Below are 16,908 nucleotides of genomic sequence, written 5' to 3' on the forward strand. Positions count from 1 at the left end.
TAGGCCAAAGGCCCACCACCTCCTCATGCCGCTGTGGCCCTTGGCAGGCCTCCTAGGGCATCCCCAGGTATGGGGCGTCCCCAGGTATGAGGAATCCCAGGCGGGAGCCGCTGTCATCCTGGAAAGAAGCTGAAGGCGCTAGGTCAGGAAAGCCCCAGAGGCCTGGTGCCTGGACCTCAGCACTGCCTGGGCCCACCCAGGTCTTACCTTTGACCAGGGTATGCTTGTCCGTGGGTGAGGAGCGAGCCAGCACCCGCAGCTTTGGCCAGATCTTATCGATCCGCTCCTGCTCAATCTGGAAAGGGATGCGGGAGGGGCAGGTGAGTGGGGTTGAGGAGAGAAACCGAGGCCCAGGTAAGGGAGGGGACTTTCCTAGACCACTGGGCTCTGAGCAGCATACTGGCTGGCTACCATGCACGCCCGTGCCTCCTGGGCCCCCATTCGGGCCCAACCCTCCGAGGACCCTTTGCGCTGGGCCACGTACCTCCCCTTTCTCGTTGCGGATCCTTCGGTTGAACTCCTTGCCCTCAAGGCACAGGAAGTCCTCCCCGGGGTGGATGATGCCACACTTGATGGCGATGGCCCGCGCTGTGTTGATGTTGTCACCGGTGACCATGCGGACCGTGATGCCTGCTCGCTGGCACTTGCGGATGGCTTCCGGGACCTGGGAGGGAGGGCAGGAGCCATGGAGTGGACGGCACCTAGGGTAGGCCCTCCCTGCCTTTATGGATTCCAGAGCCTGTTCACAGGCAGTACCACGATAAGGGGTCTAGATGACTGGGAGACCCTGATGGCACGCAGACCATCTCCTCCCTTCCTGTGCCCATGGCAGGCATTGCTAATCAATCCCAGCACACTCTGATTAAACCCTGATGTGGTCTCACAATTCTTTCCTGCAGTGTCCCTGACAGCCATCACCTATCGACAGTGACAGTGCATCCTAAGATAAGACCATTGACTATTCTGACCTGGACAAGAACTTTAAGAAACACTGCAGTAAACACCCTCTTGGATATGGTCCCAGGCAGGAGTACAGAACACTGCATTACTGCACAGGATATTGTCCCTGCTTTATCCACATGCACATTTCCTGCAAATGCAATGTTAAATACATTTGTGTACTTTGGGGTTTTTTTTTTGGGGGGGTGGGCAGTGGAAGAACATTGCATTTTAGGGCATATTATTTACATAGTGTTACACTGCCTTAGATAAATGCAAATGACTAGGCTTCAGGTAAAACATGACATCTCCCTGGGAGAATAAGGACTTCCTACTGCCCTTGTTGTAACGATAGACTGACATCTGGACCAATTAGGACAGAGCAGACCCAGCCAACCAGGAGCCAGCAAATCCCCCAACTCTGCCCTCTAATCCCTACTCCACCCCTACTCCCCACCCCACCTATGCAGAGCTCTGGATCTGTCTAGCAATTAGGATGCAAAAGCCAGCCTGGGAGCTTCCCCGGTGGTCCAGTGGTTAAGAATCTGCCTTGTAATGCAGGGGTCATGGGTTCGACTCCTGGTCCAGTAAGATTCCACATGCCATAGAGCAGCTAAACCCCTGCACCACAGCCACTGAGCCAGCACTCTAGAGCCCTCAGGTCTCAACTACTGAACCCACACACCTAGAACCCGTGCTCGGCAACAAGAGAAGCCACGGCAATGAGAAGCCAGCACACCACAAGAGAGCGGCCCCACTCGCCACAACTAGCAAAGCAAGCAGCAGTGAAGACTCAGCGCAGACAAAAATAAAGTAAATATACAAGTATTTAAAAAACCAGCCTGGAGCTGCTGTGGCCCTTTATACACAGCACAGATCAACTGAACAAGTGATTCTTACCCACGGGCAGTGACAAGTCGCACAATAGTAAAGCAATATTTGCTGCCAAACGTCCTTCAGTGGGAGAGGACATGTCGAGGGCAGAAAACCCAGTTCTACTGAACGACCGAAGTACTTTCGAATCTTAGACCTGGCGATTGAATCCCACGCCCCCTCCTCTTGCACATTCTGGGTCTAAGAACTCACTTTCATCCCTGCCTACCCTGACAAGTCACTGCTGAGAGAATTCAAATATGTTGTTGTTGCTGTTCAGTTGCTCAGTCATGCCTCTTTGCGACTCCATGGACTGTAGCCCACCAGGCTCCTCTGTCCAGGGGATTTCCCAGGCAAGGGATATAGAGTGGGCGGCCATTTCCTCCTCCAGGGGATCTTCCCAACCCAGGGATTGAACCCGTGTCTCTGGCATGGGCAGGCGGATTCTTTACCCCTGAGCCACCTGGGAAGCCCCCATCCTGCAGTGGAGGGAGAAACAAACATTCGGGAGAGGCAGGGCCCGGGTCAAGGCTGGGGAGGCCTCTCCAGCTCCCTGAGTTCTCTAAGAAGCCCGTGGTGACAGGGAGTGCTCTCCGTCCTTTGAAGGGCTGGAGCGGGACACGCTGACCAGGGGCTGCCTCTGGGTGTATTCCCAGGGTATGAGGAGGAGCCTTTTGGTGCCCACGCAGGGCTTGGGACCCCGTGAGCAAGGCCTCTGCTTTGCGCCACGGCGCCTGCTCACGTGAGCAGACGTGACCTCTTTTTACAGAGCTGGAGGGAGTGGGGATGTGGGAGGTCCGAGATCCCGTTTACATAATTTACCAATGTCCTCACGATGGCTGTAACCCGGCTGCGGCCCCCCACTGTCTCCTGCCCCAGAGGACACGAAAGAGCCACTGTTCTTCTGGGAAAACATACCTTTATCTGTTTCCTGCCCGGAAAGGAGTAATTTAGGTTTTGTGCTTCAGAGGCACTTGGAGTTGGAAGGGACTCTAGGTGGTGACTCTGACCCTCTGCTAATTGCCTAGATCCCCTCCCAGGCATCCCCTCTGTTACATGCCTCTGTTGACAGGGTGCTCACCCCTTCTAAGGCTGACTGCCCAATGGTAGAGCAAGTCTATCGTACCCTTTCACATAATCCTTTTTTCAAATAAAAGAGAAGTTACACACTCCAGTATTCTTGCCTGAGAAATCTCATGGACAGAGAAACCTGGTTGGCTACAGTCCATGGGGTCACAAAAGAGTCAGATACAAACAACTGAGTGACTAAATAACAACTCTGGGTCAGACCCACTCTCTTGTACAGAGATAGACTCTTCAGTAAAGATCTGTACAGAGGGCTTGGGGAGCACAGAGGAGGACACAGCTGCTTAAGAAGGATGTGTGTGGGGAGGAGAAATCTGGGAGGGCTTCCAGAGGAGGGGATGCTCAAACTCCCTCTTTTTAGCCAACACTAACTAAGGCTTGGATGCCTGGCTCTGTGCCCATGCTGGGGCTGCAGAGATGACCACTTCATTGTGGTCCTGGCTTCAGAAAACTGCCCATGAGGTGCGCAGGCAGAGAAAGGGAGGATGCTGCAGACACTGCTGCAGGTGATGTGGGGGGACCTTACGCCCAGGGAGGGTGAGAGGTAGGGGCTGGCTGCTGGCCATGGAGCCAGAGACGGGCTGGAGGCCCAGAGGTCTGGGACCCAGGGCCTCGCTCCTTCAGGCCTGGAAGCCATGGCAAGTTCTGAACTGGGAATGAGGTGATGGGTACCACGTTTTAGAAGGACTTCTGCTTTCAAGATGGTCTCAGGGAGCTGAAATTTGCCTGCGTGTAATCCCTACCATCTGAGCTTCACCCCAACAAGCCAGACTGGGACAAAAGGAGGAGGTTAATTCTTATGGCCCCCACACTTGGCTCTGTACAGTGAAGGCACCTCTGCTTTGGGGAGAGACGGCTCAGGGACCAAAAGGCTGAGCTGGGCTTTGCCCAGGCTCCCCGTTGAGCCTTGGTTTCCTCATCTATAAAATGGGACGGTAGTTTCCACCCTTCACTGCTGCTGCAGAAATCTGTGACCTGCAAACGGCACCAAGCTCAAGGCCAGTGCCTGCTGGTGATGAGGGGGTGGGGGAGGCTGGCGAGACGCCTCACCCCAGGCTCCCTTGTCTGCTCTTTCTGCTCCAGAGTGGTGAAGGGGGTGCAGAGCCGGGGTGCAGATGTGGGGGTGGGGTGCCGCGGGCACCTGGAGCACACATGGGAACAGGTGCTTGGGGTGGTGGGACAGGGTGGGCGCCGCACCACGGCTTTTGGGTCAGGTATATTAGGAGTCTTTGACCTGCCTTGACTGGGGGCGGGGACCGGGGGCAGATCTGGAAACCCCTGGCCACTGCGAGATATACTCTGCTTCCTTTCTGAGCAGTGCCCCCACCTTGGACATCCTTGCCGTGTTCTCTTATAAACTCAACCTGAGGGGGACTTCTGTGGTGGTCCAGTGGTTAAGACTTGGCCTTCCAATGCAGGGGGTGTGGGTTCAATCTCTGGTTGGGGAGCTAGGATCCCACAGGCCTCGTGGCCAAAAAAACCTACCCCAATCATAAAACAGAACCAATATTGTAACAATCAATAAAGACCTTAAACATGGTCTACCTAAAAAAAAGATTTTTTTTTTAAAAAGGAAAAGCAACCCATCTGGGGTTTTCAGGAGTCTCCAAACACCCAGCATCCCATCCCACCTCCCTGCCTTTGCCTGTGGTGTCCCCTCCACCAAGGATACCCTCTCTCCCTGAATCTCTGTGCCCACAGATCTTTGCCATCCTGCACATGAAACGTTCTCCACTCAGGAGCCACCCTTGGCCCCTCCAGCTCAATGCTCTGCCTCCTGCAGCTGCTTAGCCCTTCCTTTTACCACCTCACTCATTCATTTATGCGACGCACAGCTAAGGAACATCTAACTGTTCTGGGCAGGGACGATGCAGAGAGGATAAAGACTCAAGCCCCAGAGGCATCGATCTGGTTGAAGTGTGCTTTCCCCATAGATACAATAGCTGTAAAAAAAAAAAAAAAATTCCTTCTTCCACTAAAATTATCCTCGATATTTCTCGCTGAGGAAAACCAGCCAGGAAACGGGTGCTTCCTGTTTTCATTAAATAAAGGCTTTAAAACATCTGTTGTTTCTGGTGACAGCAGTCGTCTGTGACTCCAAGGGCTCCAAACGCCCCCAGATAACACGGCAAATCTCCAGCCGTGGCTCTCCTGATGGCTTTATCCTCGCTGGCTTCCATCAGCCTTGGAAAATGCACTGCGGTGGTGTCTTGGGGGTGGGAGTCGGGTGGTTGGCAAGCCTGTTTTAACCTGTTCTGCCCTTTGTCTTTTCAAGGGAGGAAGGTAATGAGAGTTTCTCCCCCTGACAGATGGGGAAACTGAGGGACACAGAGTTTCTTTTCCTGCAGCAGCTGCATACGAATCTGACCAGGCTTGTAGGACCCTAGATGTGGTCCAGGTGGGGCCATTCACTCTGGCCGGCCTCACGGCTGTCCTGGGAACTTTCACAAACATTCTCCCTGTAGGCAGAGACACTCCTCCCAAAGGTTAGGGTGAGGGCTTCCCAGGAGGAGCTAGTGGTAAAGAACCCACCTGCCAATGCAGGAGGCATAAGAGACGTGGGTTTGATCCCTGGGTGGGGAAGATTCCCTGGAGGAGGGCACGGCAACCCACTCCAGTATTCTTGCCTGGGAAATCCAATGGACAGAGGAGTCTGGCGGGCTATAGTCCATGGGGTTGCAAAGAGTTGGAGATGACTGGAGTGACTGAGCACACACGCACGTGACCCTAACCTGAGACACCGGTGACCGTGGCTGCCTTTGTGGTGGGGACTGCGGGTCTGGGGCTGGCATGGGGGCTACTTCACCCTGTCCATGCCGTTTAACCTGTTGAATTTGCCCCCATAAATCACCTAGCCTAAAGTACCCAAATAAATCAAAACACATACTTGCCAGTCTCCTCAGGCCCTGCATCCCACCCCCGCCTCACGGGAGATGCTGAGTCAACAGGTGAAGAGGTTCAACACTTTCACAAGCATCGCCAGGAACCCCGCCGTGCCCCTCACATGAGGATGTCTAACTTCCTCATTGTTCAGATGGGGAACCTGAGGCCCGGGGCAGCAAGGTACAGGAGGTCTTATGGGAAGGAGGAGCAGGGGCGGGATGAGAACCCACTTCCCTCCAGTAAGCCCCCTCCCTCCAGCACAGTTCCAGCTTCTAAATTCACATCCCAGGGTGAGCCCTGGGGAGATGGAAGGTCGCCACAGGATGTGTTGACTGAGGGTAAGCCTCCCAGGCTGCTGGCTCAGACGCGGACCTGGGGAGTCCCCAGGCCAACCGCTCATTTTACAGATGAGGGGACTGAGGCATGAAGCGGAGAAGTGTCTTGCTAGTGTCCGAGCTGGGGTTGGAATCAGGCCCCCTTTCTCCAGTGCGGGCTGACTGTGCACCCAGCCCTGCAGGGTGGACAGTGTGCATGCGTGCATGCTAAGTAGCTTCAGCTGCATTCGATTTTTTGCAACATGGACTATAGCCGGCCAGGCTCCTCTGTCCATGGGATTTTCCAGGCCAGAATACCGGACTGGGTTGCATGCCCTCCTCCAGGGGATCTTCTCAAACATAGGGATCGAACCTGAGTCTCTTAGGTCTCCTGCATTGGCAGGTGGGTTCTTTACCACTGGCGTCACCCTGGGAAGCCCACACCCCCTCCCAGTGTCTGTGCCTGAAGCCAGCTTCTCTGGATACAGAAAACAGCAGGGACTCCGCTCAGCCCTCTCAGGCCCTCTCTCCTCTTCTCAACCCCCTGACCCACAGCTACCTGCCCTCTCATTTTTGTGGCCCCCAGGCGCAGGCTCCAGGCAGGAGACCTGGATTCACTCAGCGAGACTGTGGGCCCCTCACTGGCTCTACTTGGGTCTCCGTGTTTCTTCTGCAAATTGGGAGAGTGGGAAGGTGTCTGGACTAGATCAGCCTTTCAGACCTTGAGTCTCGGCCCTTTAGTGGATTGTGAAATCAGTTCTGTGGGTGGTGACCAGTGTTTAAAAAAATGAAGGAAGAGATAGGAGAGAACAGAAAATACTTTAGTGCATCACATTACTCTGTGAGAGTCGTATCTTGGTTTAGTGTGTGTGTTTGCTGAGTCCTGACGTAAGATACATTTCTCATCACTGGGCGTCACGACCAGGAAACAACATATTGTGTGTGCAATGCTGCTTTCCACTCTGCTTCAGGGTGACAAGGCAGGAGCTCGGGCATGGGGGTTGGAGGGGGCTCTGGGGACGGGAAGGCCGGGGAGCCGCAGGCCAGCTTCGTGCACTGTGCATCTCAGTCGCCTGTAAGGGTATAACACATTACAGCAAAGCCCAATCCCATTAGTAGCTGGTAATGAACAGGCACTCCCCCAGGGAGACTGGTAAATGGCTGTGTGTCCAGGGAGAGGTACAGGCTGTAGACAAAAGCATACAGCTCTGGTGCCAAGCCCCAGGGGCACTAACTGCCTTTGCTGTTTTAGGCTCTGGGTGGGAGGAAGGAGGCATGTGTGTGTGTGTTTAGAATACTATTCTTATCCCCAGTCTTCGGATGAAGAAATGGAGGCTCAGAGACGTTATGTAACTGGACCGAGGTCACACAGCTGAGGGACTCAGAAGCCCAGGTCTGTCTGATGCCCAAACTCACAGTTTTGACCCATCTCCCTGTTGCCTAAATGTGAAAGGCCACGTCTGTGACCGTCAGGTTTCACTTGGTCTTTAGAATGCAGAATCTTACAACACAGAGGCCAGGAGCTTGGAATTCAGCCGGGGATTGGCAGGGTTGGGGGGCAGGAGCTTCTTTGTTCCCCCTTCACTTGAAAGAAAGGGACATGGAGGCTCCAAGAAGAGCAGGGAACAGCCAGAGATGCCCCCGAGGACGGTGACAGGGTAAGTGGGGCACCCTGAAGTTGCCCTCAGTGGAGGAAGGTGGCCCCGAGACAGGCTGCAGCCTGGGACCCTTTACTGCAGGGCTAGCACCTGGGCAGTCATCTCCTCAAGCAACAGAATATGAAGAAACCATAAAGGTACTTCCCTGGTGGTCCAGTGGTTAAGAATTTGCCTGCCAATGCAGGGCACCCTGGTTCGATCCCTGGTCCAGGAAGATTCCACATGCCACAGGACCACTAAGCCCGTGTGCCACAACTACTGAGCCCACGTGCCTAGAGCCCATGCTCCACAGCAAGAGAAGCCACCACAATGAGAGGCCTGCACGCCACAACTGGAGAGTGAGCCCTGCTTGCACGCAACTAGAGAAAAGCCTGCATGCAGCAACAAAGATCCAGGGCAGCCAAAAATACATAAAACAAATTAAGAAGAAACTGTAAGGGACAACAAATGACTGCATGCATGCCCAGTTGGGACAAATTATAGACAACAAGATACAAAAAAGACCAGGAGAACCCTATTGCCACTTGGAAGAGTTGGGAGCAAAAGCAGGGTGCTGTGCATGCGCCCTGTTCACAAGACCACCCACGGGGTGGGCGATCCCCTAAAGAAACCTGTTACTTGTTCTTGCTCCCCTCTGCTGCAGCAGGGGCCCCAACAAAGCCTTGCCTGAATGCCTTGTCTGGTCTCGTATCAATTTCTATTGATTAAGGGGGCCGAGAACCCTGGTCTGTAACACTCCCAAGAGGCCATCACCAAATCCCACAATCAAAGCCCTTCCGGCCCAGCAGTTGCGTTAGTCCTCAAGGAAGCAGAGGCCACCCCCTCCTGTGTCCTGCCCCCACTTCCGGCTCCCAGGGTGAGTGAGTGTGCTCTGCCTGCCCACAGTGGTGTGTTAAAGATTCAAGGCTGCTCTCTCGTCATCTCACACCCCGCTTCCAGCCTGGGCAGCCCAACTGATCATGCACGTCCCGTCTTCCCCCAACCCTGCAAATCTCCAGCTGAATTCAGATTCAGCTAAAGAAGACGGAAGACCCACTGTGTCAGCCGAGTGCCCCGACAGATGCACGTGTTACATCACTTCCCTCGGCCTTTGTGGGGAGGGGACACAATCATGCCTCCTCCTTCCCTTCGGCTTGAGAATGTGACCTTCAGTTAACTTTCCCACTCTGTTGCCCTGGAAACCTGATGAAGGCAGACTGCCCGATGCATCACTAGGGAAAACTAACTGGGAACCTCGGTCTGCATGCAGAGAACTCTAAACTGCTGATGGGGATGCCCATGTTTGGGGTCTTCTTGAGTGCGGTGACCTTTGTTAGTGGGCATCTCCTTTGCAGGGACCTTGGAATTGGGGCCTGTGGATTTTTGACAGGAAATCCTGACTCCTCTGAGGCTTCCAGGGCAAGGCAGGCCCCATGCCTGTCCCCAGAGCCCCGGAGAGAAGGTCTCTGGGTGATCGAGTGGACTGTTCCAGGATAGACCCCACGTCAGAGACACTGCCTGCCAGGCTGTGGGCTCTGCCCCGGGGCCCAAGCAGACAAGTGTGGCTTTGCTGGTCTCAGCAGTCTCAGCAGTCTCACAGTCCTCAGAAAGTGCAGGAGAAGGTCCAGAGGAGACCAGCGGGCCTTGCAGGGACACTGAGGCTCAGAGCGGTCAGGTGGTGTATGCCAGGTCATCCAGCAGCAGGCTGGATGCCCCGCCTCACCCCCTCCCTGGGGCACCACGGTGGGGCACCTACCTCAGGCCGCACGGGATCCTCAATGCCCACCACGCAGATGCAGGTGAGCTCATTGAGGATGTCGTTCTCGTTGTCCCAGTCAGGCTCAGGGCTGCTGGGGAAGTCGCGGTAAGCCACGCAGATGGTGCGGAGCCCGTCGCAGGCCATGGGCTCGATCACCTTCTTCACCATCTCGTCCCGGTCGCGGGGCCGGAAGACCCGAGGCTCACCTGCCCCGTTGAGGATTTTGCAGCACCTGGAGGAGGCGGGAGGGGGGTCGGTAAGGTGCAGCCAAGGGCCCAAGGACCCTCCCGCCGATGGGCTTGGCGCGCACCCCCACATCCCAAGTGACACCCCGCACTGGCCGGGGTCGGTCATCCAGGGCCCGTCCAGTCCCTCTCTCATAACGCTTGGGGTGGTCCTGACCACTGGGCCCCAGGCAGGTTTGAAATCCGCTGCTGCTGATTGCTGCTTCAGTCGTGTCTGACTCTGTGCGACTCTATCGACTGTAGCCTGTGAGGCTCCTCTGTCCATGGGATTCTTCAGGCAAGAATACTGGAGTGGGTTGCCATGCCTTCCTCCAGGGGAACTTCCCAACCCAAGAATTGAACTGGGATCTCCTGCATTGCAGGCAGATTCTTTACCAGCTTGGCTACCAGGGAAGAACTTGAAATCAGGACCAACTAAAAAGAAATCAGGTGGCCTGGTTGCTGTATCTGCCCTCAGGCCATCCACCAAGAACCTATCTACTTTGTTTCATTTTCACAAGATATCATCTGAAAAGGTAGTTTCACAGCTAAAATGGTTTTCAGAGGGCATAAAACCTAGGTGAGGGGTTTCTGACCTCACCAGTCACATCAAGATGGCTCGGGGGAGCACTGAACAAATCCCCACCTTCGAGCCTCAGGTCAGAGGTTCCAATTCAGTTTGTCTGGGGCGAGTCCAGGAATCAGCGTTTGTTTGTTTAGAAATCTCCTTGGGGCTATTCCAATGTGTAACAAGGGTTGATTCCCCTTCAAGGTACAAATGGGAAAACGGGTGCAGAGATGGGGCCTGACTTGCTTAGTTCTCCGAGTTTATTTCTGACACCTGGAGTCAGATGAGATTGGCTAACAGTGAAAATCGTGTTGTCAACCAACTCCACACTCAGAGAAGTGACAGGAGGGGGCTCCAACAGTGATAATAGGGAGAATTTCCCGATGAGACAGTGACTTAGGGGGGAAAGGGAGAATTCTCTGCATGAACATTTAAGAGATTGTTCAGTTGCTCAGTTGTGTCCGACTCTTTGTGACCCCATGGACTGCAGCACACAGGCTTCCCTGTCCCTCACCCTCTCCCAGAGTTTGCTCAAACTCATGTCCATTGAGTCGATGATGCCATCCAACCATCTCATCATCTGTCGCCCCCTTCTCCTCCTGCCCTCCCTCTGTCCAAGCACCAGTGTCTTTTCCATTTAAGAGGAAATAGCAGCAAAAGCTGGAGAAGGCAATGGCACCCCACTCCAGTACTCTTGCCAGGGAAATCCCATGGACGGAGGAGTCTGATGGGCTGCAGTCCATGGGGTCACTAAGAGTCGGACACTACTGAGCGACTTCACTTTCAATTTTCACTTTCATGCTTTGGAGAAGGAAATGGCAACCCACTCCAGTGTTCTTGCCTGGAGAATTCCAGGGACGGGGGAGCCTGGTGGGCTGCCGTCTATGGGGTCGCACAGAGTCGGACACGACTGAAGTGACTTAGCAGCAGCAGCAGCAGAAGCAGCAGCAGCAGCAGCAGCAGCAAAAGCCCTGGGCGTCCCGGCCCCGCCCACAGCACCGCCCCCGGCCTGCGCCAGGCCCCTGCGTAGACCGCGGCTCCCTTACTCACTTCTTGAGCACGATCTCCGAAGCGCCCTTGCTGTACATGCGGAAGCTCTCGTCCGGCCGCTTGATGACGGTGCTCATGGACTTGCGCACGGAGTTGAAGGTGTAGACCTTGTACAGCTTCTCCTCGGGCATCTGAGCGCGCACGGGCTCGTAGTCTTGCTTCAGGTCCAGCACGAAGCCCAGCAGGCCGCACTCCGTCTTGTTGCCCACCTGCCGGGGCAGGGCGCCCTCCTTCTCCGGGGGCTGCGGGGAGAGGCAGCGGGGCTCGCTGGGATGGCCACCTGGGCACTACGGGGCGGCGGGGCTGGGTGGGGCTGCTCCTACATGCTCCCGCGCTCGGGCCTCTGCATCCCACCTCTCGGATGATGGGAATTAACCAAGATCGGCTTTTTAAGACTTATGATTTCAAACATAAATCGGTGACAGAATAAAAAAAAAATTGTGCTCGGACCACCCAGCTCTGCAGAACCTGAGGCCTTGTTCGCTTCAGAGTTTTCTTTTTTTTTAAGAAGTCAAGCCTAACAGATAAAGTTGAGTCCCCCATGTAGCCCTCTGCATCTGTATAACCCACTCCTTGTCCCACAAGGAAACTCTTAAATTTGGTATTCATCCTTGCCCTCTGTGTTTTAACTTTTTGTTTCGAGATTCATGCTAGATTCACAGGCGACAAGAAATAATACAGAGAGGTGTCCTATGCCCTTCATCCTGTTTCCCCAAGTGCTCACTTCCCGAGCAACTGCACCACGAGAACACAACCAAGGTGTTGACGATGGTAGAACCGACCCGGCGGGATTCAGATCTCACCAGTACTAAAGCACTTCTATGTGTGTTTAGGTCTGAACAACAGCATCATGTGTAGATTCCTGTGACAACCATCATCAAGGTGCACAGCTGTTCACCACAACACTCCCCTGTGCCATTGTTTTTTTTTTTTTTTTTCTGGAGATAACCATTGTAAAAAATTTAGTGCCTTTTTCTATGTGGATATAAATTTTAATAAAATTTAAATTTTACTGTCTATGGTTTGTTTTCCTAATTTATTATAATGAATTTTTACTGGAGTCTATCTAGTTGCTTAACAATGCCGTGTTAGCTTCTGCTGGACAGCAAAGTGAATCAGCTAGACGTATACGTGTGATTATTGTTGTTTAGTTGCTAAGTCCTGTCTGACTCCTTGTGAAGCCATGCACCGTAGCCCGCCAGGCTCCTCTGTCCATGGGATTTCCCAGGCAAGAATACTGGAGTGGGCTGCCGTTTCCTTCTCCAGGGGATCTTCCGTACACATACATTCCCTCTTTTTTGAACTTCCTTCCCAGTTAGGTGACCACAGAGCCCTGAGTGGGACTCCCTGTGCGATACAACAGGTTCTCACCAGGTATCTATTTTGCACATAGATCAACAGCATAGATATATCAATCCCAGTCTCCCAATTCTTCCCACTCCCTGCCCCCTTGGTGTCCATATATTTGTTTTCTATGTCTGTGTCTCTGTTTCTCCTTTGCAAATAAGATCATCTATACCATTTTTCCAGATTCCACATATATGCATGAATCCATATTTTCTGACTCACTTCCCATGCTGCCCTTTCATGACTGCGGTCATCTCTGTCCCTTCCCCCTCCCTGCCACCTGGCAACGCCTAATCTGTGCTCCAGCTCCGTAATTCTGCCATGTTGTGCAAGTTATATGGATGGAACTGTACAGTATGTAACCTTCAGAGGTTGGCTTCTTTTCACTCAGCACAGTCCCCTGCTGTCCAGGCAAGTTGTTCCATGCCTCAACAGTGTGATCCTTTTCACGGCTGGGTGGTATTCTATGCTCTGAATGTAACATCCTTTGTGACTTCAGCTGAGGTTGAACCAAACGCAACAGCTAATTTTGTGTCACAGGGGCCAACCATCGGCAATTTCATGTAGTTTAACTTACGGTATATATGTGCAGTGCTGTTTTACATGTTCCAAAGGTCAGGTAAGGAGGCTGTACACGTTCTTCTGTAACTTGCTTCATTCTCAAAAACATTCAGTTTTTGAGTTATCCCCATTTAGGGCACTAGTTTGTTCTTTTTTAAAACTTGGAATATAATTGTTTTACAGTGTTGTGTTAGTTTCTGCCATACATGAACAGAATCAGCTATACGCATACATATATCCCCACTCTCTTGAAATTTCCTCCCACTCCCACCCCCATCCCACCCCTCTTGGTCATCATGGAGCACCGAGTTGAACTCCCCATGCTACATAACAGCTTCTCACTAGCTATTTATTCTACATATAGCAGTGGACATGTGTGGATGGATCTAGAGCCTACCATGTAGAGTGACGTTAAGCCAGAAAAAGAAAAACAAGTATCGTATATAAACGCATGTATGTGGAATCTAGAAAAATGGTACCAGTGAAGTTATTTGCAGGGCAGGAATGGGGACGCAGACGTCGAGAACGGATGTGTAGACACAGCGGGGGAAGAAGCGGGTCGGATGAAATGGGGGGTTGCTCCTTTCTAACTGGGCTGCAAGGACACCACAGCCTCTGCCCTGAACCTCAGTGAAACCACCAACCACATCTCCCCAGTGCCTTTCACTTCCTCGCGTGGCTGCCGGGACAGAGGCTGTTGTTTCTCCACCCTGTCCCTTCAGCCCTGCAGTTCCTGCCTCCTTTCCCTGCCAGGCAAACTCCCCTCGCCCTTTAAGGACCAGCACAGGTATCTCCTTGTCTTTGATGACTTTGTCACCCCCTGAGTAGGAGCTGTATTCTTCCATCCCCTGCCCAGGTTGTCAGGGCCAGCACAGAGACTGGCACACAGTAGGTATTTACTCATTGTTTGCAAGATGGCTCAATGCAGACCAGCCCTGGGGGCAGGGGGTGAGAGGCACAGGTGGCCAGGTAAGCACAAGGTGCTCCACGTGAGCGCTGACGGCAGCTTTAGCAGGTGGCTGTGGGAAGTTCACGTGGCAGGCAGGCTCAGCTCCCACAGCTGCACCCCCCCCCCCCCGCCCACCACACATGCAGACCACTTGTATAAAATCGGTGTGCAGCAACCCGGGTGGAGGTGGCTTTGGGAGCGGTGAGAGCCACCATGGACAAACGCAGACCCCAGAGAGACACTGAAGAGGAACACTGTCTGTGAACATGCTGTGTCCCTCTCCTACCCCACGGGTGGGTCTCTGCGGGTCTCAGACCAGCCTCGCACAGGAGCCCTCCAAACCCTCACTCTCAGCCTTGTTGGTGGTGTTCATACGAGCAGCCAGGTAAGAGGAAGGCAGACCCCAGAGGATGCTGGCATGGATGGGCTGGCAGTGCGGGGGGAAGGATGGCAACAGGACCTGTCCCTGGCCAGCCCCCTCTGCCCCACAGTCAGGGCTCAGGCCCCAGGAGCAGACCTGAGACACGGCGGGTCACGGGCACTGACCTCGTCATACATAGCCGTGGACCCTAAGTCGTCAGCCTCAGGGTCCCCACGTGTCACATGGAAAGGCTGGAGCAAATGATTTCCAGCTGAGAAAAAAAAATCAACCCACTCCTTCAGGTGCATCGTGGGCCGTAGTGAAGGATGGCAGAACAAGGTGGAGCTGCGGGTTCCTCCGAGGGTTCTGGGGGCCGTGGGTCCAGCCTGAGAATACCCTCCCTGCTCCATGCCATGTCCGACTAGGTCCCAGCACTGTGGGCCTCGGAAGGCTCCCCACTCCCACACTGTGTGGATGTGACTTGAAAGCAGAAGAATCTGACAGCTCCCTCTTCCTGATGTTTGGGAAAAGAGACATTAAGCACTCCTCTTAGTCTCTGCAGCATGTGGTTATGTGTGCTTTGAAAATTTACATATTTATTTACTTTTTTTTTTTTTACAATTTTATAATTAACCTTCTGGTGATTTCCAGAGTTTTATGTGTCTTCCACACGGTTCCCCCCACCCCCTGCTTATGAAAGAAGATGATGATACAGAGGACCGAAATAAAAATGGCTAATTACTTATTTGCCCAAGAGAGCTGAGCAGTTATGCCTGCAAACACACGGCATTTTATTACCCTCTATGAAATATTTTAATTTTCCCCTAAAAGGATTTCAAACAATCCATGGCTGCAAAAGGCAGAGCTGGCTCCTCCATAATTCAATTTGTTTCCGTGAACTTGAGCTCTGAAATCGCCTACGTGTATTATTAAGAAGTAGGGACTCGCCCCTTTTTTCTTTAGGCTTTTTTTTTTTTTTTTAAATCTCAACAAACCCATAGGTTTTGTTATAACTGTAGACTTCCCAAGAGCCTTTGCTCTCCAGGGCTCTAAGTCTGTAAGAGAGTTAAGGCATTGGTTTTGAGGGGCAGCAGGCAGGCCTGGGGGAAGTGATTTGCTACTGGTCAAAGACCTCCTGCAAAGACTGGTCAAAGGCCTGGGGCTGCCTCCAGTTCCTTTCATTCCCAATGCAGTGCTGTTTACTGCACATGTCCCTGTATGAGCACTAAGCCCTTTGGGGGTGCTGGGTGCAGCTAACTTTGGGTGAGCTGGGTGAGCATAACTTTGAGAGGGCAATTCATGCTCCTGTTTTGGGATGCTTGGAAGTGACTGGAGCTCAGACACAAGGAATGATGACCCGAAGAGCAGCAAGTTATAAATAACATCTGAAAAAATGAGATTTAAAAACATATAGCGAGCAGGTACCACCTCACCCCCATGAGGACGCCGTTATCCAAAATAAAATAGGAAACAAGTGTCGGCAAGGATGTGGAGAAACTGGAAACCTTGGCGGGAATGCAGAATGGCGCAGCTACTGTGGAAACCAGCAGGGAGGTCCCTCAAAAATTAAACACGGAATTACCATACAATCCAGCAGTGTTACCTCTGGGTATATACCCAAAAGAACTGAAAGCAGAGACTCGAGAAGACATTTGTATACCCACGTTCACTGCAGCGCTGTTCACAGCAGCCAAAAAGATGGAAGCAACCCAACTGTGCGTCAACAGGCGAGTCGATAAGGAAGATGCGAGCTACACACACAGTGGAATGGTATTCAGCCTTAAAAACGAAGGAAACGCTGACACATGTTCCAGCGTGGATGAACCTTGAGGACATTATGCTAAGTGAAATAAGCCAGATACAAAAGGACAGATACTGTGTGATTCCACTTATTCGAGGTCCCTAGAGCAGTCACCTTCATCCAGACAGAAAGTAGGGGCGGGGGGAGGAGGATGGGGAGAGTGTAAAGGGAACAGAGTTGCAGTTGGGGAAGATGGTAAGTTCTGGATGCGGGTGGTGGGGACAGTTGTACAATGTGACTGGACTTAATGACGCTGATGTGTACACCAAAATGGTTATGGTGATCAATTTTAAGTTATATGTCTTTTACTGAAATATTAAAATACCCTCAATACCCCCTCTCTGTCCCTCAAAACCCAACAGACATAGCATGGTAAACTTCAGCCATGGCCACAGGACGACACTTGTGAAAGCACACTAGAAAATGACTTTTCACTCTCTGATGGGCTCTGGCAGTTGAGCCCACTCTTCTCACCCCTTGAGGATGGGCACTGGCAGTGGAGCCTCCCCAAGGCCTGAATGGACCACCAGGAGCCTCGGCAGCTGCAGCAAGGACT

General features: G+C 52.9%; 1 protein-coding gene across 15 annotated transcripts in view; it reads right to left on the minus strand.

Moving 5' to 3' along the window:
- The window catches only part of ATP2B2 (ATPase plasma membrane Ca2+ transporting 2), a 380,163-nt gene that overhangs the window by 26,839 nt on the left and 336,416 nt on the right, over window positions 1-16,908 (minus strand). For all 15 annotated transcript variants that reach the window (XM_061397083.1, XM_061397086.1, XM_061397080.1 and 12 more), the window contains 4 exons: window positions 11,334-11,575; window positions 9,489-9,723; window positions 485-664; window positions 208-295 (listed from right to left, as the gene is read on the minus strand). In XM_061397083.1, the coding sequence (XP_061253067.1) occupies window positions 208-295; window positions 485-664; window positions 9,489-9,723; window positions 11,334-11,575 (745 nt within the window). The remainder of the gene's footprint in view (window positions 1-207; window positions 296-484; window positions 665-9,488; window positions 9,724-11,333; window positions 11,576-16,908) is intronic.

This window comes from Bos javanicus, chromosome 22 (assembly GCF_032452875.1).
Source record: "Bos javanicus breed banteng chromosome 22, ARS-OSU_banteng_1.0, whole genome shotgun sequence".
NCBI classification, from domain to species: domain Eukaryota; kingdom Metazoa; phylum Chordata; class Mammalia; order Artiodactyla; family Bovidae; genus Bos; species Bos javanicus.